This window comes from Haematobia irritans, chromosome 5 (assembly GCF_050003625.1).
Source record: "Haematobia irritans isolate KBUSLIRL chromosome 5, ASM5000362v1, whole genome shotgun sequence".
NCBI lineage: Eukaryota > Metazoa > Arthropoda > Insecta > Diptera > Muscidae > Haematobia > Haematobia irritans.
Genome location: NC_134401.1, coordinates 9341311 through 9369202, shown reverse-complemented (window position 1 = coordinate 9369202; position 27892 = coordinate 9341311). Strand labels below are relative to the sequence as shown.

Here is a 27892-nt window from a genome sequence, read left to right as displayed (position 1 = left end):
AATTGTACAAATTGACAATTCAGCTGTTTTGATAACTAGCCTCAATGAAGTTGTGAATTATTCATATAATTTTTTTTTTTATGGTGACAAACAGGTTGTTTCATAATGCATTGTATGATTTTAAGATATTCCGCACATTCCTTAAAAAAAAATATTTTCAGTAGATTTTCTTCCTATCTAAAAAGAGAATGCTTTTAATTATATATCTCCACTAGGCGTGTTATACAATAATCAAGGATTTTTGTGATTATAATATTTATAAGGCGTGTGGAACAGTAATGAATTGGTTAATAATTTTTTAAGATTTTGCATCAATGACAATTTATGCAAAATCTTACCTTGAAATAATTGTTCCTTGGGCAATTTTAGTCCCCCAAAAATATTTAAGGACATTAGAATGTCAAGTACCCTGCCAGTATTTCAAAGTTCGATTTTATCCCCATCGCTACCATAGACTCTTAAATGGCACTATAACAATCGCCAACTGTGATGGGAAATTGTACCAAAAAAATTTAAGGTATTTTGCCAACACTATTTCTAGAAGAGCCATTTTGATATTTTGAGAAACGCCAAGAGTAAATACCTTCTTATAAATTTTTACGAAAAAGACCAAAAAATCATTGCTGAAAACATTGTTATTATGCTTAAAATTGTGAAAGGTATGTTGGTGAAAAATTGTCGACATTCCAAATGGAATAAAATTAAATTTTTTCAAATATTTTACCAAACTGCTGCCTCGATCAAGACCCTGCAAACATTTGTTTAATTTGATGGCGTTTCTGAGAATCCCCACCACATCGAAAACAGTCGTATGCCATATCCAAATCTCGTCACAAAAGTGCCGTCACTATTGAAAAGTTGCACCACGCCCAGTTACTACAAAAAAGTATCGCATAAGTGTAATTATTAAGTGCCTTTTTAGATAAATTTAGAACGACGACAATAAGAGCCTCACCAAACTATTGGCAGTTTTTGCCACAGATCACTAAAGAATATCAAAATGGCTCTTCTAACAATAGTGATGACAAAATAATTTAAAATTGGTTTTGGTACATTTCCCCATGACGATTGTTATAGTGTCACATAAGAGTAGTGATGGGAATAAATAAGGTAGTGAAGGAGATAAAAATGAACTTTGAAATGATGCCAAGGTAGCAACAGCAATAACTGCCGGTGAGTCTTAAAAATTAGGAAACAGTGGCAACACTATTCCTTTTACTGCCAAGAAATTGTAATAGATTTTTATTTGACGAGACACCGTTAACCGCAAAGTAAATCCGCCCGAATTTTTGATTAAGGCCGGTATGCACCTCTAGCGAAAAATTTCATTCCCATAAGAAATGCATTGCTATTTATGCTAACGAAATTTTCGGTAGCGTTCAATTTCGTAAGCTGGTACGCACCTCTAATGAAAATAACAGGGTTGTCAAAAGCATATTTTGGCAGCAAACATTTAATTTATTACAATCATTGTGTGCGTAAGAGTTTTAAAAGGTCTGTAAATAATAAACAATTTATTTGAGGAATATTTGGAACATATATTAACAATTTTTAAAAGCGATTAGCTGCTTTACAATTTGTGTACACAGCCCTGTTTTTTTGTTGTAGACTTAAATAAATTTTTGCTACCGAAAATTTCGCTAGAGGTGCATACCGGCCTTTACTTTAAGAAATACCCATAAACAAATACTCGCTTATAGACAGTTCACTTCTAACAAAATTGGGTGTAGCTAGCTTCAAATTATTAACCTTCCAATTTCCATAATAGCTTAATCACTACACTTGAGTGCGTAACATAATATTAAAAAAAAAAAATGTTTTCATGTAGGTTAGAAAAAACGCCCATCTAATGTTAGTTCGCAAAAATATAAAATAGTTTATAGTCTATACACCTAATACTGACATTAGAGTTCGATTAATTGAATTTTACGCAAAATTTCTATTAAGGTTAACTACATAGTGTCAGCGAGTCAGCCGCTTTGCGCCTCAGCAAAAATCAGAAACCAAAAATGACATTAGACAATTGGACGATAAAATTGTAAATTTACTTTAATTTATTACAGCATGAGAAAAACCAAAAAAACGAAATTGTTATAGCTTAGAAAAATTTGATAACTCAACTTAGAAACACTGGACTACACTATTTCATTTAAATATTAAAAATATTGTATCGAATTAAATGGTTTCTACTCTGCCAGGATTTGAAAGTTCGATTTTATCCCCATCGCTACGGAAGACTCCAACACTTTTTGAATTTGACGTCACTTCTGAGATTCCCCAACACGTTGAAAACAGTCGTATACGATATCCAAAACTTGAGAAGTTGTAAAGGGTGGTACGGTCAATATAAACTTGACGTATTTCTTTCAATTTTGCATTTAAAAAACTTGAACACCCCTCATTTTGAAGGTGTGTGTGTGTAGAATGTTGCTCCTATTTTGATTTTGGAATTCACTCTTCAGTTGTCAAAATGCCGTCCAAGCAAGAAGAGCAGCGTAACAAAATTTTGCTCGCGCATCGCGAAAATCCGAGCTACTCGCACGCAAAGCTGGCAAAATCGCTAAAAGTTGCCAAATCAACCGTTACAAATGTAATTAAAGTGTTTGGGGAACGTTTGTCGACAGCCAGGAAGTCTGGATCGGGGGGAAATCGAAAACCGGAAGCCGCTGAGACGACAAAGAGAGTTGCCGGTAGTTTCAAGCGAAACCCTAACCTCTCTCTTCGAGATGCCGCAAATAAGCTGGGTGTATCGTCTACAACCGTGCATCGAGCCAAAAAACGAGCCGGACTATCGACTTACAAGAAGGTAGTCACTCCAAATCGCGATGATAAACAAAATACGACAACCAAAGCGCGATCCCGGAGACTGTACACGACGATGCTGACGAACTTTGACTGCGTGGTAATGGACGACGAAACCTACGTCAAAGCCGACTACAAGCAGCTTCCGGGACAGGAGTTTTATACGGCAAAAGGAAGGGGAAAGGTGGCAGATATTTTCAAGCACATAAAACTGTCAAAGTTCGTAAAGAAATATCTGGTTTGGCAAGCCATCTGTACCTTAGGCTTGAAAAGCAGCATTTTCATAGCTTCGGGACTGTCAACCAAGAAATTTACGTGAAAGAGTGTTTGAATAAACGTCTGCTGCCTTTCCTGAAGAAACACGGTTGTTCCGTACAGTTTTGGCCGGATTTGGCATCTTGTCATTACGGTAAAAAGGCCATGGAGGTGTACGCCGCCAACAACGTGCAGGAGGTTCCCAAGGACAAGAACCCTCCCAACACGCCAGAGCTCCGCCCAATTGAGAAATACTGGGCTATTGTCAAGCGGAACCTAAAGAAGACCAAAAAAAATGCTAAGGACGAGCAGCAGTTCAAGGCAAACTGGCTTTCTGCGGCAAAGAAGGTGGACAAGGTGGCTGTACAAAATCTGATGGCAGGTGTCAAGCGTGAGGCCCGGCAATTCGGATTTGGAAAAGCGAAAGCCTAACTGAATATTTTTCCTGAATTTTATACTAATTGAACTTGGAAAAAAATTTAATTTGATTTTTTAAATAAACGATTTCACCGATTTACACGCGTTTTCCCTTGACCAAATTTTGACCGTATCACCCTTTGGAATGTAATAAAGAAATTTTCTTCCTACACAACATTTTTACAAAATTTTCTTTCTAAAAATTTTTTTGTATCTATATACAATTTTTTAAAGTTTACAAAATTTTGGCGCAATTTTATTTCTGTACAAAATTTTGTTAAAATTTTATTTCTACAGATAATTTTGTTAAAATTTTATTTCCATAGAAAATTTTGTCAACATTTTATTTCCATAGAAAATTTTGTCAAAATTTTGTTTCCATAAAAAAATTTTCAAAATTTTATTTTTATAGAAAATTTTTGAAAATTGGTAAAGAAAAAATGTCCTTTTGATTGTTTTTTTCCTATAAATCTAACTTTTTTGTGAATTGTAGCTCCACAGTAAATTCATGAGTAGCCTAGTGTTGATGTTAAGCAATATCAACTACAAGCTAAAACAATTAAATAAAATTAAACTTGAACGTGACACTCATTGGATCAACATTTATATACCAGAACAAAAAACAAGAACATTCAAACGCACATTCACTTAAACTCTATGCTGCAGTCAAAAGCAACAACAACTCTATGTATCTAAGCAACTGCTAGACAACGATACTCAAGATCTATGAATTGCATTTTGCAATTTTTTGAGTACAATTTTGGAATAGTTACTTCCCAAAATTAATCAACGTTGACAAGTAGCAACTTCATTGCAAAAACTATTTCTATAAATTGTTGACGAATTTGGGGGTTTTTCCCTAATGCCAATTATTTAATATAAATTTGGTGTAATTCATTTTATTAACAATTTTTCGCACTGAAGATTAATGATTGTTCATTTGAGTTCATTTGTTTTCATAATTACTTTGAAATATGCCATAATAAATTAACTATTGGCGATTATGTAACTTGGGAAAAAAAACATTGGAGATCATGAATCTATTCAGAAATGTTTAAGATCAACAACAATATGTTAATATCGTTTTGTTGTAATCACCTTTGTTTGATCGAAATCTTAATTGAATTTTCTTAAGAAGTGACACTAAATCGTGTCTAGTTGTGACGTGTTTTATTTATGATAGAATCATGGCAAACCAAGGTACTCTAAAGAGCTGATGCATAAATATTTTATGTAAAACAATAAATTACCGAGATTGAGTGTTACAACTCATGTTGAGTCGTAAATGAATTCTTTTTATTGTTTGAATCTCTTTAACTTATTTCAAGTTCTAATGATTTTTAAAATAATGCATTTCTTTTATATAATATCTAGGAAATTTATCCAATAGAGAAATATACATTTGCACCCAGAAAACAAATTCGTTGCCTCAACCGAATTATTTGCCAACCGAAAGCAGGTGGTTCCATCAACTATCAATGATATCTGTCAGCACAACTAACATTTGGCAATTGTAACTACATGGTAGTATGTTGGATCAACTTTGCATTGGTTGTCGCAATTTCATATTAATTGTTTCGTTTGTTGGTGCAACCGCCCTCGATTTTCTTTACTATTATCCTAACCAAATTCCAATATCAAATGAAAGGGCAGATTATATTGAGATTTTATTAATTTAATACAAGATTTACAATCATAATAAACTACGAAGATAAATACAAAAGGTGCTAACAACAAAGGCTTTTGATCTACATATATGTGAGATCAATTTACATTAAAATTTACATTTTTTATAGGTAATGTTTGTATACCAATGACAGATGGTTATTAGGTTGCAATTATGTGGTCGAACTAAAGAACCTAATTCAATATATACTTGCCAGAAATTTCTTCCTTAAGCCTCTAGATATAAATACAAATCGACTTACACTCGTCCTGTATTCTTAATACAATAAAAACAAGTATATACGGCCGTAAGTTCGGCCAGGCCGAATCTTATGTACCCTCCACCATGGATTGCGTAGGAACTTCTACTAAAGGCTGTCATCCACAATCGAATTACTTGGGTTGCGATAACACTTGCCGATGGCAAGGTATAGTAAAACTTTTTAACACTGTCTTCTAAATTGTAAGTTAGCCCATACGGGGTATATATTAAACAAAAAAAGGCCGATTAAATACGTATATAATCTAGTTTGACAAAATTTTCTATAGAAATAAAATTTTGACAAAATTTTCTATAGAAATGAAACCTTGACAAAATTTTCTATAGAAATAAAATTTTGACAAAATTTTCTATAGAAATAAAAATTTGACAAAATTTTCTATAGAAATAAAAACTTGACAAAATTTTCTATAGAAATAAAATGTTGACAAAATTTTCTATGGAAGTAAAATAAATGTTGACAAAATTTTCTATAGCAATACAATTTTGACAAAAATTTGTATAGAAATAAAATGTTGACAAAATTTTGTATAGAAATGAAATTTTGACAAAACTTAGTATAGAAATAAAATGTTGACAAAATTTTCTACAGAAATAAATTTTTTACCAAATTCTCTATAGAAATAAAATTTTGACAAACATTTCTATAGAATAAACTTTTGACAAAACTTTCTATAGAAATGAAATTTTAACAAAACTTTCTATAGTAATAAAATTTGACAAAATTTTCTATGGAAATAAAGTTTTGGTAGATTACAAAATTTCTATAGAAATAAAATTTTGACAAAATTTTCTATGGAAATAAAATTTTGACAAACATTTGTATAGAAATAAACTTTTGACAAAACTTTCTATAGAAATGAAATTTTGACAAAACTTTCTACAGTAATAAAATTTGACAAAATTTTCTATGGAAATAAAGTTTTGGTAGATTATTTTATATGGACCAATTTTTGTGTAATAAGTCATCGGATATATATAACTAAAGACCGATATGGACCAATTTTTACATGGCTGTTAGAGGCCATATATTGACAAAATGTACCAAATTTCAACCGTATCGGATGACTTTTGCTCCTCCAAGAGGTTCCGGACGTCAAATCTGGGGACGGTTTATATGGGAACTATATATAATTATGGACCGATATGGACCAATTTTTGCATGGTTGTTAGAGACCATATACTAACACCATGTACCAAATTTCAACTGGATCGGATGAATTTTGCTCTTCCAAGAGGCTCCGGAGGTCAAATCTGGGGATCGGTTTATATGGGGGCTATATATAATTATGGACCGATATGGACCAATTTTTGCATGGTTATTAGAGGCAGTAAACTAACATCAGGTACCAAATTTCAACCGGTTCGGATGAATTTTGCCCCTCCAAGAGGCTCCGGAGGTCAAATCTGGGGATCGGTTTATATGGGGGCTATATATAATTATAGACCGATATGGACCAATTTTTGCATGGTTGTTAAAAACCGTATACTAAGACCACGTACTAAATTTCAACCGGATCGGATGAATTTTGCTCCTCCAAGAGGCTCCGGTGGTCAAATCTGGGGGTTTATATGGGAGCTATATATAATTATGGACCGATATAGACCAATTTTTGCATCGTTGTTAGAGGCCGTATACTACCATCAGGTACCAAATTTCAACCGGATTGGATGAATTTTGCCCCTCCAAAAGTCTCCGGAGGTCAAATCTGGGGATCGGTTTATATGGGGGCTATATATAATTATGGACCGATATGGACCAATTTTTGCATGGTTGTTAGAGACCATATACTAACATCAGGTACCAAATTTCAATCGGATCGGATGAATTTTGCCCCTCCAAGAGGCTCCGGAGGTCAAATCTGGGGATCGGTTTATATGGGGGCTATATATAATTATGGACCGATATGGACCAATTTTTGCATGGTTGTTAGAGACCGTATACTTAGACCACGTACCAAATTTCAACCGTATCGGATTAATTTTGCTGCTCCGGGAGGCTCCCCAAGCCAAATTTGGGGATCGGTTTATATGGGGGCTATACGTAAACGTGGTCCGATATGGCCCATTTTCAATACCATCCGACCTACATCAATAACAACTACTTGTGCCAAGTTTCAAGTCGATAGCTTGTTTCGTTCGGAAGTTAGCGTGATTTCCACAGACGGACGGACAGCCGGACAGACGGACGGACGGACAGACGGACAGACGGACGGACATGCTTAGATCGACTCAGAATTTCACCACGACCCAGAATATATATACTTTATGGGGTCTTAGAGCAATATTTCGATGTGTTACAAACGGAATGACAAAGTTAATATACCCCCATCCTATGGTGGAGGGTATAAAAAGCTCGCTTGCCGTAAAAAGTATTTGTGTTTGTTGGTGTATGAAGCCTGCAATTTTTATGGAAACTTTTGCAATATTCCTTTTTTTATAAATCGGTGCGATATTTACCTGAAGGCAACTTCTTTTCTATGGGATAAACTTTATTCAATGTATTGCGGACTATTATCAAGTAAATGCTGTTCCCCGTTTTGCAAATTTTGTAGCGTCATACCATTTACCATGTCTATGTTGATATAAATATTTATTTGTTGCAACAACTACCTTACGCCCGTCCTATAATTGAACTAAGATTCTATTAGTATACTCAACTTTTGGTTGTACCAGCCATTTGTTGATTCCCATGATGTAGGTCTCACTATGCTGGTGGTTAGCTCAACAATTTTATGCAGCATAAAACCAAATTTATCGGCATTGGTATCGGTAACCAATTGAATGGTTATGGGAATTTCGTTTTGATCCTGTGAAAGTTTTTATGGTCGTGTTGGATGTATAACAGGGAAAATAATTAAAACATTGTTCTTGTAACAAAAAATAAGTTACTGACATCATTTCCTCATTGTAATTATCGAATTGCAACCAACCATTTCTCTGGGTGTGGGAATTCAGAATTAATGCGAGATAATTCACTCATCTGTTAATATTTCAAAGTTCTATCTAATCCTCATCGCTACCATGTACTCTTAAAGTTAGTGCTATTACGATCGTCAACGGCGATGGGAAATATACCAAATACGTGTGAAAGTATTTTGTCATCACTATTGTTAGAAAAGCTACTTCGAGTAAACAACTTCCTATAAATTATTTAACGAAAATCAAAAAATCGGCACTAAAAACATTATTACGCTTATGGCCGGTTTGCAATCCTCCGATATTTAACCGGAGGATGTATTATATACCGGTTAGTATAAATTCTGAATGAGATCAGCCGTTTTATCGGTAGGATAAATACCCTGCCAACATTTTTCGGATTTGGCGACACTTCTGAGAATCCCCAACACGTCGAAAACAGTCGTATACGATATCCAAAACTCGTCGCAAAAGTGACCTCACTATTGAGAAGTTGTACCACGCCAAGCTACTACAAAAAAAGCATCGCATGAGTGTAATTATTCGGTGTCTTTTAGATAAATTTAGAACGACGCCAATAAGAGTCCCTTCAAACTGTTAGACAAAGTGCATTTTAAGATAGTTGTACAAGAATCATTGTGGTCAAGTAAAATACGATTGTTTAGATGTTTATTAAATTGAATAATAAAGGTGAGTATTAAGTTCGAGTTTAAGGTGAGCTTTAACTTCGAGTTTAGCCGCTAAAATCGCCATTTTTTCACGATTACTTTTCTCTAATAATACTTTTTAAGGAATACAAACTTTTTGAAAATTTGCTTTGGGATATTCCCCATCAAGTTATAACAAAATCTGCAACAAATATGTATAATTTTATGCCTTTTTTACTGTTTTAGTTTTCACTTTAGTGAAAAAAGTCGAACTTGATACCCACCTTTAGCCGCTAAAATCGCTAAAGTGAAAACTAAATCAGTAAGAAAAATGCATGAAATTATACATATTTGTTGCAAATTTTATTATAACTTGATGGGGAAAAGCCCAAAGCAAATTTTCACAAAGTTTGTATTCCTTAAAATGGATTATTAAAGAAAAGTATTCGTGAAAAAATGACGTTTTTAGCGGCTAAACTCGAACTTAATACCCACCTTAAACATCTAAAATCCTAATCTTATCTTAAAATTCACTTTTTCTGATTGTTGTAGGGGCTCTTAGTGGCGTCGTTCTAAATTTATTAAAAAAAGGCACCTAATAATTGCACTCATGCAATACTTTTTGTAGTAACTTGGCGTGGTACAACTTCTCAATAGTGACGGCGATTGTTTTCGACGTGGTGGGAATTCTCAGAAGCGGGAATTCTTAGAAGCGCAAATTCAAAAAATGTTGGCAGGGAGGGAGCACTAACGGAGTTTCATTAAAAAGGGGGGTTATACGAATAAAAACACATTGAACATAATGTCTTAACAAAGGAATTATGTTGATTTATGAGTTGCAATTCTGCTAATATTCGGCTGATGCTCCAGCGTCTTTCTTGAAGGAGGCAGCGGGTCTAAAAAAAAATATCTGAAAATCTATCATTTTATTCCATTTGGACAGTCGAAAATTATTCACCTTTCACAATTTTAAACGTAATAACTACCCATCAAACAAAAAAGCGTTGCCAAAAAAGTAGTAAACATTTTTCTTTTGTGGATCCGGAAGTGGTGCAAAATTGGCGCAGAAGCGATAAATTTAACATGGGCTTTTCATAGGACGGATGTCCACCATTTCAACAGCCGTTGCACTGAATTTGTATCACTTCTTAAGGAAACCCTATTATTTTATTCCATTTGGAAAGTCGAAAATTATTCACCTTTCACAATTTTAAACGTAATAACTACCCAGGAAAAAAAGGGTCTCCAAAAAAGTAGTGAAAATGTTCTTTCTGGATCCAGAAGTGGTGCAAAATTGGCGCAGAAGCGATGAATTTAACATGGGCTTGTCATAGGACGGATGTGTACCATTTCAACAGCCGTTGCACTGAATTTGTATCACTTCTTAAGGTGTGATACGAATTCAGTGTTTTAGATGTGAATTAAAAAAATGTTTAATATTTTGCCAAATAAATAATTTTTATGATTTTTAATGCATTCTAACGCTTGTCTGAAACGTTTGACCCAAAAAAATATTTTCACAAATTTGCCATATTTCTAGAATGAATTTAGCATTTTTTTCGACAAAATTTGAATAATTTGTACAATTTTTTGAATTCTTGCTCTGTTCTTAACCTATTTGAAACAAAAAAAAAAAAATATATATCTATTAAACATATAAAAAGTGCGAGTTATAAAAAATTGTATTAAAAGAACTTCCTGTGTAGTTAAAATAAAGGACATTTTTGGAAGTGCTTTTAAATTTGCGTCTTTAGAAGAACTTCCAATTTTTTTGCTGGGTATGTTTTCAGCACTTAATTTTTATTTAAATAAATTATAATGAGCTAGCTGCGCTTGGTGTTTCACAAAATATAAAATGGCTCTTGTAACAATAGTGATGGCAAAATACATTCATGTACATTTCGTACCTTTTAATACGATTCCCCCATCACAGTTGGCGATTGTTGTAGTGTCAATTACGAGTCTGTGGTAGCGATGAGGATGAAATGGATCTCTGAAATGCTTACAGGGTAGTAGTTCTTTGGTTAACATGCTCTCCTTGCATATCCAATGTCGGTGGTGTTAACGCAGTTTTGACCGAACACCAAAATGTTTTTTCAGCTGTGCTTTTTCCCTATAAGTACTGCTGGTAATATTTATGTTTTAAAAGTTTTCTAAGTGGTTCGAAAGCAGTCATTTAAGATAATGTACTACACATGCTATTTTTTGCCTTTGTATTAAGCGGCGACCCGAATCTAACCATTTCATTTAATGTTTTTGAAAGATTATTGAGTTTATTGCAAGATTTTTAATCAATCAAGAAATAAAATACGTCCATTATCACAATGTGTTTGCGTACATCGCCGCTTTAGACATTTACGCCACGCATATACGCTAGCATTTAGATTCATCCATTAGAATTGTCAAAACCCCCAATCGTTCTTATGTCAAGAAATCACATTGAAAGAAGATTGTGGAGGAAGAGAACTTCAGATTGGTTTTATACCACAAATTATCAAATAAAACCAAAGTTTTAGTGAAATTTCAATAGAAAAGTACAAACATGGCAACAAAACAAATAGTTCATTTACATAGTAGCCGACTAATCTCAATGTTAAGCACCAAATCTCAATGGAAGAAGTAAGTCGTTTGATTTCAAAAGACTAGACAAATTTTGCGTAAATCAAAAGGGCAACTTACTTGCGATAACATTGAACATGAATGAATGTGACGTAATAAAGTAACCCGCATAAATTCATGTTTTCCTAATACTTAAATGTAATACGAATATAGATGGTTTGGAATACTCTAATTAATAGTTTATTTATATTTACAGCCTCTTGTCTATTTCCACCGCCAGACAGTATAGTAATGAGAAACCGGCTTCAGAACAAGAGACATCAACGTCGGATGCAGCAAATCCTGCTGACCAAATTAAGAAACTCACCGAAGATTTGGAAGCTACAAATAAAGAAGTTACTACGCTGAAAGAGAAAAATGATGAACTTATGGATAAATATCGTCGTTCCTTGGCGGACAGTGAGAATTTAAGAGTCCGTCTCAATAAACAAATTGCAGATGCCAAGGTATTTGGTATACAATCGTTTTGCAAGGATTTACTAGAAGTAGCCGATACTTTGGGTCAAGCCACAAAAGCAGTACCTCAAGATCAAGTGAGTAATTTCGATTATTGGAAACTAGTTTTGAACGTTTCATAATTGGTTTATATAACAATTAAATATTTGATAATATCCATAGTTGGATGTGTTCACTATGGATATTATTTTATTTTAGTTTATTTACAAGAGTAGGAGTATTACCGAATAACTAAGTTTAACCCTCCATTTTCATGAAACTACGTTAGTGCTACGTCACAGTCAGCACTCAATGACAAGAGAGAAGTTTACCACTGTGGTATCACAATCGACTGAATAGTCTAATGCTATGGTCACACTGGGCAAATATTTGACAGAAATCAAAAAAGAATCCATCGCCACATCCGAACCAGAAAACATATTTAGCTCATAATGGATATATAACATCATGGTGGGATTATTTTTCTAAAACCGTATTCAGATATTTGGAAAATGGTTCTAGAAAAATGTTTGACACTCGTTTTGGTGAAATATTTGCCTAGTGTGACCATAGCTTAAGTGAGCCTGAAATATCGGGATGTCACTATATCCAACCTAACCAGTGCTACGTTAGCTAACAAAAATTTAAAAAGTACTATGGACATATCTCTCATCTTGCCTATATATTCCAAATGTCAGTTAGGAACGTAACAGCTGAAAATTTTCAGTTAAAATTACTTTCTGCTAACTGGCGGTTAAAGCCTAACGGAGCTACATGAAAATGGCCGTAAATCAATTTTTTTTGGCTTACGGCCTGTATTAAGTTGTCATTTTCCCTAATAATTTATTTTCCAGAAAATAACATAAACATAATAAATAAACGTTGTTGTATTGGTCATAATAAAATTTGCAACAAAACGATATAAATTTATTCTGTTTTTACAGTTTTATTTTCGATTTTAGCTGATAAACATAAACTTAATACCCACCTTTATATGATACCAGTTAACATGAACCATGAATTTTATTTAAATTATTTCTATACTCCAAAATCATCAATCACTTAACCATCGTATTAAATTTTTATTTAATTAATAATTTCTCAGCTGGAAAATAATCCCCATTTGAAGAACTTATACGAGGGCCTGACAATGACAAATGCCTCATTACTGCAAGTCTTTAAACGCCATGGTTTAGAAGCTATGAATCCTTTAAATGAAAAATTCAATCCTAATATGCATGAAGCCTTGTTCCAAAAGGTAATTAAATGGATATGTCGTTTAAGGACGCACAAAAAATAAATTTTAATTATTTTGTCTTTCAGGTTGATGCCTCTGTGGATCCTGATACAGTCATTGAAGTTACCAAATTAGGTTATAAACTACATGATCGTGTCATACGACCTGCTTTGGTTGGTGTATCCAAATCTTCGTAAAAGTCAAAAATCATTACGACTGGTTCAGGGACATAAACAAAATAATGTAATTTGCAATGCAAATTAAAATCCGATTACAACATGGAACTTTGATGTTAATAACTATTTCTCCAAACTTTTTTTTACATTTTTTGTTTCTAAAAGGATTTTCAATGGTTTTTTATTATTTCAAAATTGATTATCCTTGTTTATATTTTAAGTTTTTGTTTTACAATTTTCATTAATCTAAGCTTTATATGTAAATAGTTTAATATATATTTTTTGAGTATAGAAAGAGGTTTTCTAGAATTCTAAACGTATAACAGATTAGAGCTTGATTTATTGGAATTTAAATTATTTGCCCAAAAAAGAAGGCTTCGAGTTTGTAACAGCGTATAATTGGAGAAAAAACTTCTTTTTATAAAAAAAAAACCATAACTTAAGAATTTAGATATTTTGTTAAAAAAAAAAAACGAACATTCACAACAACTGAATAAAAACCTTATTGTTTGTTTAACAAACATAAAATGTATTTTGAGTAACATATTCTTTTGCCACCACTAAAATTTATCCAAATTGATCATCAATGTCCCGTTTGTTGTCTATGTATGTTTTCATTTTTCTTTCTTTAGAAATGAAATCTGAACTCTTATGACTATTTTAAAGCAATTAAATGGAAATCCATTAACCCTGAAGCTACTACCTACCTACCTGACTAATCTCCCAATTTCTACTCAATACACAATACATACAAGTAATAAATATACCGATGTATACTAGGAAAGTAAACTACTTACCAGCAAATATGGTTTAACCCAAGAACTCTTAAAACACACAAGAACCAATCATAGTGTAATCTGAGATGTAAATGGTATGAAATAAACAATCAGGCATTTGTGTAAAATAGTAGGCGTCGGCATTTATTTTTTGAACTAGCTTTGTTGCGTGCAAAGAAGATCTTTGAAGAATATCCTCGTATCATTTTGAAAAACGAAACAACAGATGGAGCGTAGAAATTGAAGAACCATAAAAAAAAAACGAAACAAACCACAATGGGTCATGTACAAACATGGCGTAAATTTGGATAGCAAAAGACCGTGGGCTGTAGGGAAAAATTAAGATCTGTTTTTAGATTTTACGAATTAAGATTTAAAAATAGTTTCGTATCCTATTCACGGTTACCACAGTTGGCAGAATTGGACCAAAAATGGTAGATTTTTTACTGTTTGCTAGTATTTTCGATGAGGCCCTTCAAAATTTTCTATAAAATAAAAATTTCTATAGAAATGAAATTTTGACAAAATTTTCTATAGAAATGAAATTTTGACAAAATTTTCTATAAAAAAAAATTTTAAAACTTTTATAGAAATAAAATTTTGACAAAATTTTCTGTAGAAACTAAATTTTGACAAAATTTTCTGTAGAAATAAAATTTTGACAAAATTTTCTGTAGAAATGAAATTTTGACAAAAAATTCTATAGAAATAACATTGTGACTAAATTTTCTATAAAAATAACATTTTGACTAAATTTTCTATAGAAATAAAATTTTGAAAATTTTCTATAGCAATAATTTTTGTTTTAATTATAAGGTTACGTTTTTATTTGGAATACTAGAGCTCTATTGATTGAATTCTATCAACATGTTGCCCAAAAGGGCGTAGGTTGATTAAATAAATAAATAAATAAAAGTTTGACAAAAATTTTTATAGCAATAAAATATTGACAAAATTTTTTATAGCAATAAAATATTGACAAAATTTTCTACAGAAATAAAATTTTGACACAATTTTCTATAGAAATGAAATTTTGACAAAATTTTCTATTGAAATAATATTTTGACAAAATTTTCTATAGAAGTAAAATTTTGACAAAATTTTCCATAGAAATAACATTTTGAGAAAAATTTTCCATAGAAATAAAATTTTAACAAAATTTTCTATAGAAATAAAATTTTGACAAAAATTTCTATAGAAATAACATTTTGACTAAATTTTCTATAAAAATAACATTTTGACTAAATTTTCTATAGAAATAAAATTTTGACAATTTTCTATAGCAATAATTTTTGTTTTAATTATAAGGTTAAGTTTTTATTTGGAATACTAGAGCTCTATTGATTGAATTCTATCAACATGTTGTCCAGAAGGGCGTAGGTTGGTTAAATAAATAAATAAATAAAAGTTTGACAAAAATTTTTATAGCAATAAAATATTGACAAAATTTTTTATAGCAATAAAATATTGACAAAATTTTCTATAGAAATAAAATTTTGACACAATTTGCTATAGCAATAAAATTTTGATAAAATTTTCTATAGCAATACAATTTTGACAAAATTTTCTATAGAAATGAAATTTTGACAAAAATTTCTATTGAAATAATATTTTGACAAAATTTTCTATAGAAATAAAATTTTGAGAAAAATTTTCCATAGAAATAAAATTTTAACAAAATTTTCCATAGAAATAAAATTTTAACAAAATTTTCTATAGAAATAAAACTTTGACAAAATTTTCTATAGAAATAAAATTTTTACAAAATTTTCTATAGAAATAAAATTTTGACAAAATATTCTATACAAATAAGATTTTGACTAAATTTTCTATAGAAATAAAATTTTGACAAAATTTTCTATAGAAATAAAATTTTGACAAAATTTTCATTAGAAAAAAATTTTGATAAAATCTTCAGTAGAAAAAAAATTTGATAAAATTTTCATTAGAAATAAAATTTTGACAAAATTGTCTACAGAAATAAAATTTTGACAAAATTTTCTATAGAAATAAAATTTTGACAATTTTCTATAGCAATAATTTTTATTTTAATCATAAGGTTAAGTTTTTATTTGGAATACTAGAGCTCTATTGATTGAATTCTATCAACATATTGTCCAGAAGGGCATTGGTTGATTAAAAAAATAAATAAATAAAAGTTTGACAAAATGTTTTATAGCAATACAATATTGACAAAATTTTCTACAGAAATAAAATTTTGACACAATTTTCTATAGAAATGAAATTTTGACAAAATTTTCTATTGAAATAATATTTTGACAAAATTTTCTATAGAAGTAAAATTTTGACAAAATTTTCCATAGAAATAAAATTTTGAGAAAATTTTTCCATAGAAATAAAATTTTAACAAAATTTTCTATAGAAATAAAACTTTGACAAAATTTTCTATAGAAATAAAATTTTAACAAAATTTTCTATAGAAATAAAATTTTGACAAAATTTTCATTAGAAAAAAATTTTGATAAAATTTTCAGTATAAAAAAAATGTTTTGATAAAACTTTCATTAGAAATAAAATTTTGACAAAATTGTCTACAGAAATAAAATTTTGACAAAATATTCTATAGAAATAAAATTTTGACAATTTTCTATAGCAATAATTTTTATTTTAATTATAAGGTTAAGTTTTTATTTGGAATACTAGAGCTCTATTGATTGAATTCTATCAACATATTGTCCAGAAGGGCATTGGTTGATTAAATAAATAAATAAATAAATAAATAAAAGTTTGACAAAATTTTTTATAGCAATAAAATATTGACAAAATTTTCTACAGAAATAAAATTTTGACACAATTTTCTATAGAAATGAAATTTTGACAAAATTTTCTATTGAAATAATATTTTGACAAAATTTTCTATAGAAGTAAAATTTTGACAAAATTTTCCATAGAAATAACATTTTGAGAAAAATTTTCCATAGAAATAAAATTTTAACAAAATTTTCTATAGAAATAAAACTTTGACAAATAAAATTTCAACAAAATTTTCTATAGATATAAAATTTTGAAAAAATTTTCTATTGAAGTAAAATTTTGAAACAAATTTCTATAGAAATAAAATTTTGACAACATTTTCTATACAAATAAAATTTTGACAAAATTTTCTATAGAAATAAAATTTTGACAAAATTTTCCATAGAAATAAAATTTTGACAAAATTTTCTATAAAAATAAAATTTTGACAAAATTTTCTATAGAAATAAAATTGTGACAAAATTTTCTATAGAAATAAAATTTTAACAAAATTTTCTATAGAAATAAAATTTTGACAAAATTTTCCATAGAAATAAAATTTTGACAAAATTTTCTATAAAAATAAAATTTTGACAAAATTTTCTATAGAAATAAAATTGTGACAAAATTTTCTATAGAAATAAAATTTTGACAAAATTTTTCATAGAAATAAAATTTTGACAAAATTTTCTTAGATTAATCCTGTTTATCATTCTGAAACGATTTTCTTAATATTTTTAGAGGTTCGGCCTATGTCCTTGTTTGCAAGCTAGTTTTTATTTATTGATGTCATGCTCTTCCAAACCACTGTGCATTGGATTACACGACCCAAGTAATGGTCATTTCTATTGACGGGACCTACCTGAAGTTTTACAAGATTATTAACTGGAAAAACAATGGGAGATCGACCTGAGATGAATTTTGAAGAGTAAACGTATGAGTATGAGTCACAAATTCAATAGACCCAAACTGAATACCGAGGTAATAAAATTAATGTGTAAAAGATGTGTTAAAATGGCCATAGTAATTTTCTAAAGAAAATTCTTTCTACAAAAACGACGGTGTCTACAACAAAGTAAAGACAAATGAGAGGGAAACAAAAAAATCCGGATTCATTAATAAAAGAAAAGAAACGGTATCTGTGGCAGGGCACAACCCTAAAATGCAGGTCATTATGTGTGAGAGGCAGCCAATATAGGATTTGTCTGTCCGTTCAGTTAGTTCATTTATTGAAGCCCGCCAACGTAGTTCTAACAAAAAAAAAAACTTAGCTTAAAGTAGCATAGACAAATTTTGGAAAATTTATTCAGTAGTCCTTCAACCAGCCAACATCTTAGACGATAGCTATGTACTAAGAAAAGATTACATTTGCAGAATATTTAAAGGAATAAAATTATTAGAAATTTTTTTCAATACGCCAAAAAAATTGTGGTGAAAATGTTTCAAAAGGTGAATAACAGAAAAGTGCTTGAAAAATTAACAACAACAAAAATTTAAAAAAAATAAACGAGTTTTGGGAGTGAATTAATATGAAATGCTAAATTAAATGAAAGAAAACTATTTGATTCATATTTTCATCATTTTAAAAAACATCTGGTATCGAATTTCAAGTTGAAGGAAGGAAAGCCGTCTCCATAGCGCTTGAGAAAGTTAATGGTTAAGATGGGTATAATTTAACGTTCCTCATTTTTGGTTTGAGTTGGTAGATCTGGTTCCGAATTTAGAGACACACAAGAAATTAAATCGGGGGTTTGGTTGTGGGCATAGTTTCAAGCTGATATACCCTTTCATCTGGAAGATAGGGAACATGGCTGAGTCCGTCTCAGATCAAGAATTATTTATTGATAGCGTCTTAGACCAATATTTTCTCGCCATTACTAAACATTTGAAATTTTTATTTTCAGATTTTTTGTTTATTTTTAATATTAAAAATAACAGAAGGACGTTATGGATTTGTGCCTAAATTTTTTGGTCAGGATAGTGCAATTATTGTGGATACTGATAAGTTAATGCCACCGCCGTCTCCACCAACAACGCCATCAACGCCCATGCAGCAACAAACAAATTCAGTTAATTTTCCTACTAAATTAAGATTGGCGCCTCCACCATTTCCATTGTGGCAACATTTTCCTAGATATCATATAATTCCACCACCGCCACCAGGACAAATTATATCCATTAATACATGGTCCAAAGCAAAATTCCAAATGACAAAATCCACAACAACAAAACCTAGTACAACTACTAGCACTACAACAACAACAACATCGACGACTACTACCACCACCACTACGGTCAAACCCAAAATCACTTCCACCCCAATAAATAACTTTAATACCAAATCCAAATTTGGAATAGATACCGTACCCTTTGTGACAGATGATGAATTTCCTCGAGAACTTTTGGATATAGCCCAAAATAAATTGGGACTCAAGAGTCTAGATGAAATACCAAGTATTTCTGAATTGGGTCAATTATTGGGTACCAATAGTCCCCATGAAACTTTGAATTATATTAAGAAGCTAACAGCCAATGAACAGGGTGTGGCATTAATGAAGGCTTATATTGAATCTACCGATTATACAGATAATGCTGATAAAACCTATGACGATGAAGAGGGCGATGATGATGATGAAGAGATTGCTGATTTGGGAGATATCGAAGAACCCTTAAGGATCAATGATGAAGGTTTAGTAGTCATAACCACAGCAGATGAAGATTCCAATGGTGACTATGAAGAACTAAATGCAAATGATGATAAGACTGAAGCTAAAGAAGAAATCTTGACATCTTCTGTTAATATAAAAAATCGGAAAACTCCAAAAATTATTAAGAAATTAAAAGAAATTTCCAATGCCAAACCTGGCCTTATGGAACGTTTAGTCAATTTTATGCATTTAAATAATTTATGGCAAAAGAAAACAACTGACCGTAAGACAAATAAAATTTCTGAAGAGAATAACAATCAACTCAATGATTCCGATGACTTAAATCGCATGACAATACAAGGTAAAAAAATCGAAATCACCAATGAAACTCAAGAACCTGAAATTTCTACAGAATTGCCAATTTTGGTAAGAGATCCAATACCATATAATTATCCAGTGCCTATAAGGCGAGCAAATTCAACGAGTACCACTACAACTCCAGCCACCCCATCCGAGCAGCCATCATCAACCACTACTAGCTCTAGCTCTTTGGAATCTTCAACAGTAGTCCATTTAAATACTCCAAAAATGCTTATACCTCATGTCAAACAATTGGCTCGTGTTACAAAAATTCCACCAAAGAAAATTGAAGATTTTCTAGCAAGCAAACCTAAACTGTTGGAATTGGCTAACAAAGTTAGTCGTTTTCCCATAGGTTATGATCGTGCATCTCCCCTAGAGGCTCAAGTTATGATGGCCGTGCAAAAAGCTATAGAACAAGATGAAGATTTAAAGAAACTGTTAAGTTCAACTACAACTTTGAAATAAAAATGGGAGATCGCATATTGGGATATAACCTTAAGTTTATACCTATACTATATTAAATAAGATTTATTAGTGATTTAATTAAGGCATAGGAATAGAAATTAAGAATTTTTAATAAAACAAAAAAAATGTTTGTACAAAAGAAAAAAAAACAAAGATGCATGAAAGGGACCTATATCTAAATCTGAAGCGATTTCAATCAAATTCTGCAAGTGTGCCGTGTATGTGCTTGTGTAAAATTTAAACCACATCGGATATAAATTCTGGCTTCTGGGGCCATATTACTAGAAATCGGGCGAAAGCTATATATAGTAGAGCTATATCTAAAACTGCACCGATTTCTTCCAAAATCAATAGGGTTCTATTGTGACCCAAAACACATATTTATGTCAAATTTGAAGTCGTTTGGACTAAAATTACGACCTAGACTTTGATCACAAAAATGTGTTCACAGACAGACGGACGGGCGGACATGGCTAAATCGACTCAGGGACCAGCCCTGAGCAATATTGCCAAAGACACCATATGCCTATCTCGACTCCTTCTGGGTGTTGCAAACATATGAACTAACTTAAAATACCCTGTTCACAGTGTGACGCAGGGTATAAAAATGCGCATATTCTGTATAGATAACCAAATAAAAACAAGGATGACATTTTCTCCATCCTCAACATACATTAAACTGACCCTAACTTAAAATTTTGCTTGCTTTCAATACGACCTCTAAATAGGCTCGAAACATAAAGAAATCGACTTTCTCAACAAACATGAATGGTTTGAAAATGTGTTGAATCTGAGCATTTCTCCAATGCTTTTGTGCTTGGGTAATATTTTTCAATTGTTGAAATGAAACTCAGGAAAATACACCATGTATGGATGAATTCTTCCGATAAGTTCCTTTTACTAATTCCAAAATTAATCTTCGTCCACAAAATAGCACTCAAAAGTTCTGGGGAAAACATTAAACAAATGAGCGTGCATTAGACGGTAATAGTAACTTTCTAAAAAAATCACGTGGTCTTGATAAATTGAATAACTCGTTCACATTACATTTCCAAAATCCACTTTTTACACAGATTTCATATCCACTTTTAGTAAGATTTCGAGCCTAACGTGAATGGGCTATAATCCAAATTGTAGTAGTACCTCAAAACATGTTAGTGCGAGTTTATTACACAAACACGTTATTAAATACTACATTTAATCTTTCGCCACGTGCATTAGATGTAATTTATAAAATTTAATTACAACTTAAAAAAATGGCGATCACTATTTGTCCACATGTACCATACATAGTAAATGTCGAAACGAAACCCAGGAAAAAAGACACCATGTATGGATGCCGTCGTCCATTGAGCTCCTTTTACTAATTTCAATTTTAATCTTTGTCCATTAAATAGCACTCAAATGTTCTGGCACAATTGTTTAAACAAATGAGCGTGCATTGGACAGTATTTTTTACTTAAAATCGCAACGAGACACAACCACTTTTCCCAAGTGCTAGTTGTTGAAAGAAGCCAAACGGAAATGACTTATGTCAGTTTTTCTTCTTCTTCTAAAATAGTTTGTCTTGCCGCCGACAGCTGACGGCTATTAACAGGGTTGATATAAATGAATTAATGGTACTTTTTTAAGTACTTTGGAATTTACAGTTAGAATTAGTTGTTTTTGATAATTATATAATAGCATGACAAAGGTGTTTTTAACCGTGCTCGGAACTTCAACTATAAATACGAAGTATTTTAACGTTGGCGTAATAATTCGGTGTGTAAATAATATTCAAGTATCGAGTAATGGAACGGAAAAATCTTATAATTAAGATTATAAACGCGCGCGTTCGTATTTTCCAATATGATATCCAAAGTGAACATTTTCATCTGATTGACTTCATCGTTGCCGCCTTCATGCCTCCATCTAAATCTAAATGTAAGTACAAAATCATCATATTCGAGAGTATATTTTGTAAAATTTTTGGCTTTGCATTAATAAATTTTACAAAAACATAGTAGGCGTTTTAGTGCAATGCCATATTTAACTTGATTCAGAGGTGGTTCATAGTTAACGTCCTCATCAAAAACGCGCAGTTTTTCATAAGCTGCGGTTTTTCATTAGCTCATAAACAAATAAGATTTGTTTATAACTTTAAGAAAACATTACAGTTTGATCTTCCCAATCTTCCGGCAACAATGAAACCACCTTGATTCCTCTATATGGTCTTCCTTCTTGCCACCAAAGGCTAACTTCAAAGAGAAGACAATGTGTTTCTGGGAATCCAATCCGAACGGATTGGGGAATGTTCATCACTTTTTTGCAGACATGAATGTGAATTTTATAAATCAAAATACAAGCATTTTGGATGTACATGACTAATCCCAATTTGGAAACTTGGGTTTGGAGATGGCACTCCAATCGAGATTCATATGAGACTCATCCATGGTCCCAATGCCAACCAAACTACGCAAAGGTAGCAATGCTCGTCTAAGTCTCAGATAATCTGAATCGCATTCGCGGTTTCGCAATGCGGATTCGGCGAGTTATGCGTCGATTTCGTGAAAAATTCATTTAAAAGGGCCGGAATTATGGTTTTGTTGGTTTTGGAATGGCGATATTGCACTATCTCACAACGCACTTGATTTTCTTGACAATTCAACCAATACTGATTGTCACAGTATTCATCTGATTTGGCTCCGTGTGGGTCTTGGCTATTCTCAACGTTTTTTCGAGACGGTTGAGGAGATAAAAGATGAACCGGAAAGGGACTAAAAAAATATATATATATTTTTTTAAATTTTACAAACAAATTTACTTCACTTTTAGCCCACAGAAGTTTATGGCAATGGTGCAATGGTTATCATTCCCGCCTTGCATACACAAGGTCGTGGGTTCGATTCCTTGCTTCGACCGAACACCCAAAAAGTTTTTCAGCGGTGGATTATCCCTCCTCAGTAATGCTGGTGAAATTTCTAAGTTTTTCGAAGCTTCTCTAAGTGGTTTAACTGCAATGTGGAACGCCGTTCGGACTCGGAGGCCCCTTGTCATTGAGCTGAACATAGAATCGGGCAGTACTCGATTATAAGATAGAAGTAGAGCACTGTGGTATCACAATGGACTGAATAGTGGTGAACTTGGACGGAATAAACTAAGTGAGCCTGAAATATCGGTCTGCCACCTAACCAAACCTAACCTAGGTATAGTGGCAGCCCGATATTTCAGGCTCACTTAAACTATTCAGTCCAAGTTCACCACTGTGGTATCACAATGGACTGAATAGTCTAAGTGAGCCTGAAATATATTGGTTTTGTTGGTTTTTGAATGGCGATTAATGCACCATCTCACAATGCACTTGTTTTTCTAGACAACTTCGTCGAGAATTCAACCAATACCGATTGTTACCGTATTCATCTGATTTGGCTCCGCGTGGGTCTTGGCTATTTTCAGCGTTTTTTTTGAGTCGGTTGAGGAAATTAAAACGGAAAGGGACTAAAAAGAGATCTTTCATTTTACAAACAAATTTACCTCACTTTTCGCCCACAGAAGTTTGCGGCAATGAAACTTTTTATATGCGTACACTTCAAGTTCAAGGATTCTCTGAAATAATTCGCATATAACTGATCTATTGATTTGATTCCATAAAGGACACGAGAGCCACCGTGATGCAAAGGTTAGAATGTCCGCCTTGCACATCAAGGGTCATGGGTTCAATTCCAAATTCAACCAAACACCAAAAAGTTTTAAAGCGGTAATGCTGGTGACGTTTCTGAGAGTTTCAAAGCTTCTCTAAGCGGTTCAACAGTAATGTGAAACGCTGATCGCATTCGGTAGAAAAAAATAAGGTCTTTTGTCATTGAGCCAAACAAAGAAGCGTGCATTATTCATTGATAAGAGAAAACTTCACCACTTGTGGTTTTACAATGGTTAGGTTATGTTAAAGTGGCAGCCCGATTAAGATTCAGGCTCACTTAGACTATTCAGTCCATTGTGATGTGGTTTTACAATGGACTGAATGATCTAAGCGAGCCTTAAAAATAACACACATATTTGCCAAAAATTTGTAGATGGAGATCATTAAAAACCAAAATAAAAAAATGTCTCACAAAGATGACCATTTCCCAGACCGCCGGTTTAATACGCTCAAGATATCTGAGATAGTCAGCATTTTAAAAAATCTCTTGGGTCATACCATGCTCGAAATTATGGACATAAGAGAGCATTCGGTTCAACTGTTAGACCATATTAGAGCATTGATTGAAGCTATTTGACCTCAATCCGAGCAAAAAGGGGACGACACCCGGCGAATATGCTTCGAAGAAGGTCAAAAAGGTGAATGGCATTGGTTTTTGAAATCCACTTTGACTGTCTGCACGGAAGTGAAAACGATCCCAGGAATGTTTTACGCTAAATTATTAGACTGATTCGGAACGACTTGAATTGAAGAAAAATAATCCCACTTAAAAAAAGGGAAATTTTCTTTTACTGTGATTCCTTCCCGGCTCATACCTACCCCACAGCCACGATTAATTTGGTCGGATAGTGCAGTCAATGGTGTCGCATAGTGCAGTCAATGGTGTCGCATTTTTATTATCTAACTTAAAATCAGTATTGAATGGGAGAGATCATATCCGACGAAGGCCTATTTCGCAGGCTAAGAGAAAACGGGACGGATTAAACAAGTTTGAGTATAATTGGGCTATGCTTGTCAATGATGCGGCAGTTCTTGTGTCAACCACTGATTTGGCCCACAGGGACTTCGTATTGTATTCCAACTAACAGAGGATTGAATGAGGCCTATTTACTAGGCTCCTTTTTGTTTTCAGACGGGTTAAAAGAGTTTAGGAAAGTTTGTCAAAGGTGCTTGTATGTCATCTGAGGGATTTGATTTTATTTTCTATTTAAAAAAATGAATGAATGAGGAGATAATATCCGTCACGAAGGCTTCGAGAAGATGATTTTTTTCAGAGGGGTTAAAAAAGTTGGTACATTGCTGGGTCATTTTTGTCAATGTTGCATCAGTTCGTTTATCATCCAGGGATTCCTTTTTTTATTCTGCAACTGAAAAAGTATCGAATGAGGAGATTATAGACCTATTTAACAGGTTACCAGAAAATGAGAGGTTTCAAATGGATTAAAAAAGTTTGGCCATATCTGGGCCATGTTTGTTGAATTAAAATGGGATTATAGGGAAATATCTCACACTTGGACTCTCTATAAAGCGAATACCTCTCAAAAGGGAATAATTTTTGTGACACGTTTACTACCAGGGAGCCACCGTGGTGCAATGGTTAGCATGCCCGCCTTGCACACACAAGGTCGTGGTTTCGATTCCTGCTTGGACCGAACACCAAAAAGTTTTTCAGCGGTGGATTATCCCACCTCAGTAATGCTGGTGACATTTCTGAGGGTTGCAAAACTTCTCTAAGTGGTTTCACTGCAATGTGGAACGCCGTTCGGACTCGGCTATAAAAAGGAGGTCCCTTGTCATTGAGCTTAACGTGGAATCGGGCAGCACTCAGTGATAAGGGAGAAGTTCACCAATGTGGTATCACAATGGACTGAATAGTCTAAGTGAGCCTGATACATCGGGCTGCCACCCAACCTAACCTAACCTAACTCATAACTGGATAGCTGCCAAATGTAGACAAAATATCGGTAACCGTGATTATCCACTTCTGAGGGGTTTCACTGTATTTTGAAAAATAATTTCCACGTTTCAAAAATTATAGTTCTTTGTTTTGTAGCCAAAGTACATATCGAACTCCTCCCGCCTCGTAATAAATTCCATGCGCATAATGCATCGAAATTTCTACAGAGGAAAGGGCATTAGTATTTCGAAAAATTATAAGCCTACTATGAAAATGTAACTACAGTATAACCAATGAATTCATAGTGTTTTCTTTCTCTGCCTATTCTCTATTTCTTTTTGGTGGTTTACGATCACACAATTAAAAGGGTCGATCGTCTTAGCATTTTTATAACACAAAACGGAACTACGAACGAGATTTCTGGAGGAATGCAGTCATTATCAAGTGTTTCCAATCCACAAGCACACACACACACGTGCACCACAAGTGTAAATGACCTTTCCCTTGGAAATGTAACATGAGTTGAGATAACAAAAAAGTATATTTCCTAGATTTTCTGAAAACCTGGTAAAAATGGGGGATCCTCGTACACGAAATGGGGGCGTCTGGTTAAAATCAAAAAAACAAAAACCACATATTGTGTTGGAGTCAATCGAGCTAGATCCCATGGATCCACTGTTCACATCTATAACTAAATTTAGTACGAATCAAAATATTTCTTTAGTATTTGAAAGAAATTATTTTCTTTTTAACATTTACGAAATTCTGATATCCTAATGTTATGACACTAGTTGTTTATTTTAATTTTTTAGTTAATGTTTAAATTAAACAAAATCAAAACTAATCATTTAAGGCCTTTATTTGTGCTTTCTGCGTTTGGCGTTTTTTTGTGTTGGGGAATTATTAAAATAATATTGTTTAAAATAATAGTTTTGTTAATAACAATCAAACCCTAGGAGAGGAAATAAAACTATAATTTTTTGTATAAACAAATGGTGGTAGGTTTTGATGGGCTATCATAATATTCAATAGCGATATTCGTGGTCACACAAAAGTGCGTGTAGCTTGTGTCAACTTTTTTTTTTTTGAAAAAGACACTAAAATGTCAAATTTACACTAACAAATGTACGCATTTTTTTGGAACCACTTGACAAAACAATTTTGGAATTCGTTTTTTATCATGTAGGCAAACGCAGCCATTCATTATCACATATTGATAACAATACACAGTGTAAGCGTGCACAGTGGCATATAATTTACTATAAATAAGTAAAATAACCAGGGAAGAAATTGAAACGATTTCCCCTAATAAAAAATATATTTTAAGGCTGGTACTAAGATCGGGTTTCACAAGTGAAAATCAAACAATTTCACAGTTACTTTCTTTACTATATTATTAAGAGGAAAAAAACTTATGGTATTAATAATTTCGACAATTCTCTTCAAGGTATCATAGGTTTTGCCAAGTCCTGTATTTATTAGTATTTCCATTTAAATTTCCACTTGTGAAACACGAACTTAGCACCGGGCTTTATTTACAAATATTCATAGCTTATCCCCATATGTTTTTCTAAAATAAAAAATCCAAAAATCCACATAATTACAAAAAGCAGGAGTGGGCTCTAGATTTTTACTTTTCGAATTACAGGCTATTTCTCATATCCGAAACGAATGCTTCGTTCGACATGGACGTCGAAAACAACTGCATTTATAAAGGAAAATCACGCGTTTTGGCATTTAAATCGAACCTAAGCATTCGTTTCGGATTTTCAAATGTCAAAGTCGATCTTCAATTATTGAGATCGAGCATTAAAACGCCCAAAATGGAGAAGTCGATGATTTCGCACTCTCCTGATGG

At 32.5% G+C, this 27892-nt stretch overlaps 2 protein-coding genes across 2 annotated transcripts; both read left to right on the top strand.

Annotated features, from left to right (window-relative positions):
- The first annotated feature begins 11420 nt into the window (after nt 1-11420).
- Nucleotides 11421-14361, top strand: Roe1 (grpE protein homolog, mitochondrial Roe1). Its single transcript, XM_075311124.1, has 4 exons — nt 11421-11604; nt 11801-12137; nt 13145-13297; nt 13363-14361. Exons 1-4 carry the CDS (start codon nt 11528-11530, stop codon nt 13471-13473), a joined length of 678 nt encoding a protein of 225 aa, XP_075167239.1. The 5' UTR covers nt 11421-11527; the 3' UTR covers nt 13474-14361.
- Nucleotides 14362-18216: 3855 nt separating this feature from the next.
- Nucleotides 18217-20617, top strand: link. Its single transcript, XM_075312669.1, has 2 exons — nt 18217-18431; nt 18887-20617. Exons 1-2 carry the CDS (start codon nt 18420-18422, stop codon nt 20456-20458), a joined length of 1584 nt encoding a protein of 527 aa, XP_075168784.1. The 5' UTR covers nt 18217-18419; the 3' UTR covers nt 20459-20617.
- The last annotated feature ends 7275 nt before the right edge of the window (nt 20618-27892 follow it).

Excerpts from the sequence above, each read along its gene's own strand:
- Roe1 (XM_075311124.1), top strand. The coding sequence starts at position 11,528 with ATGGCAACAAAACAAATAGTTCATTTACATAGTAGCCGACTAATCTCA. Across the intron at positions 11,605-11,800 it reads ACCAAATCTCAATGGAAGAA|CCTCTTGTCTATTTCCACCG; the intron begins GTAAGTCGTTTG and ends TTATATTTACAG. Across the intron at positions 12,138-13,144 it reads AAGCAGTACCTCAAGATCAA|CTGGAAAATAATCCCCATTT; the intron begins GTGAGTAATTTC and ends ATAATTTCTCAG.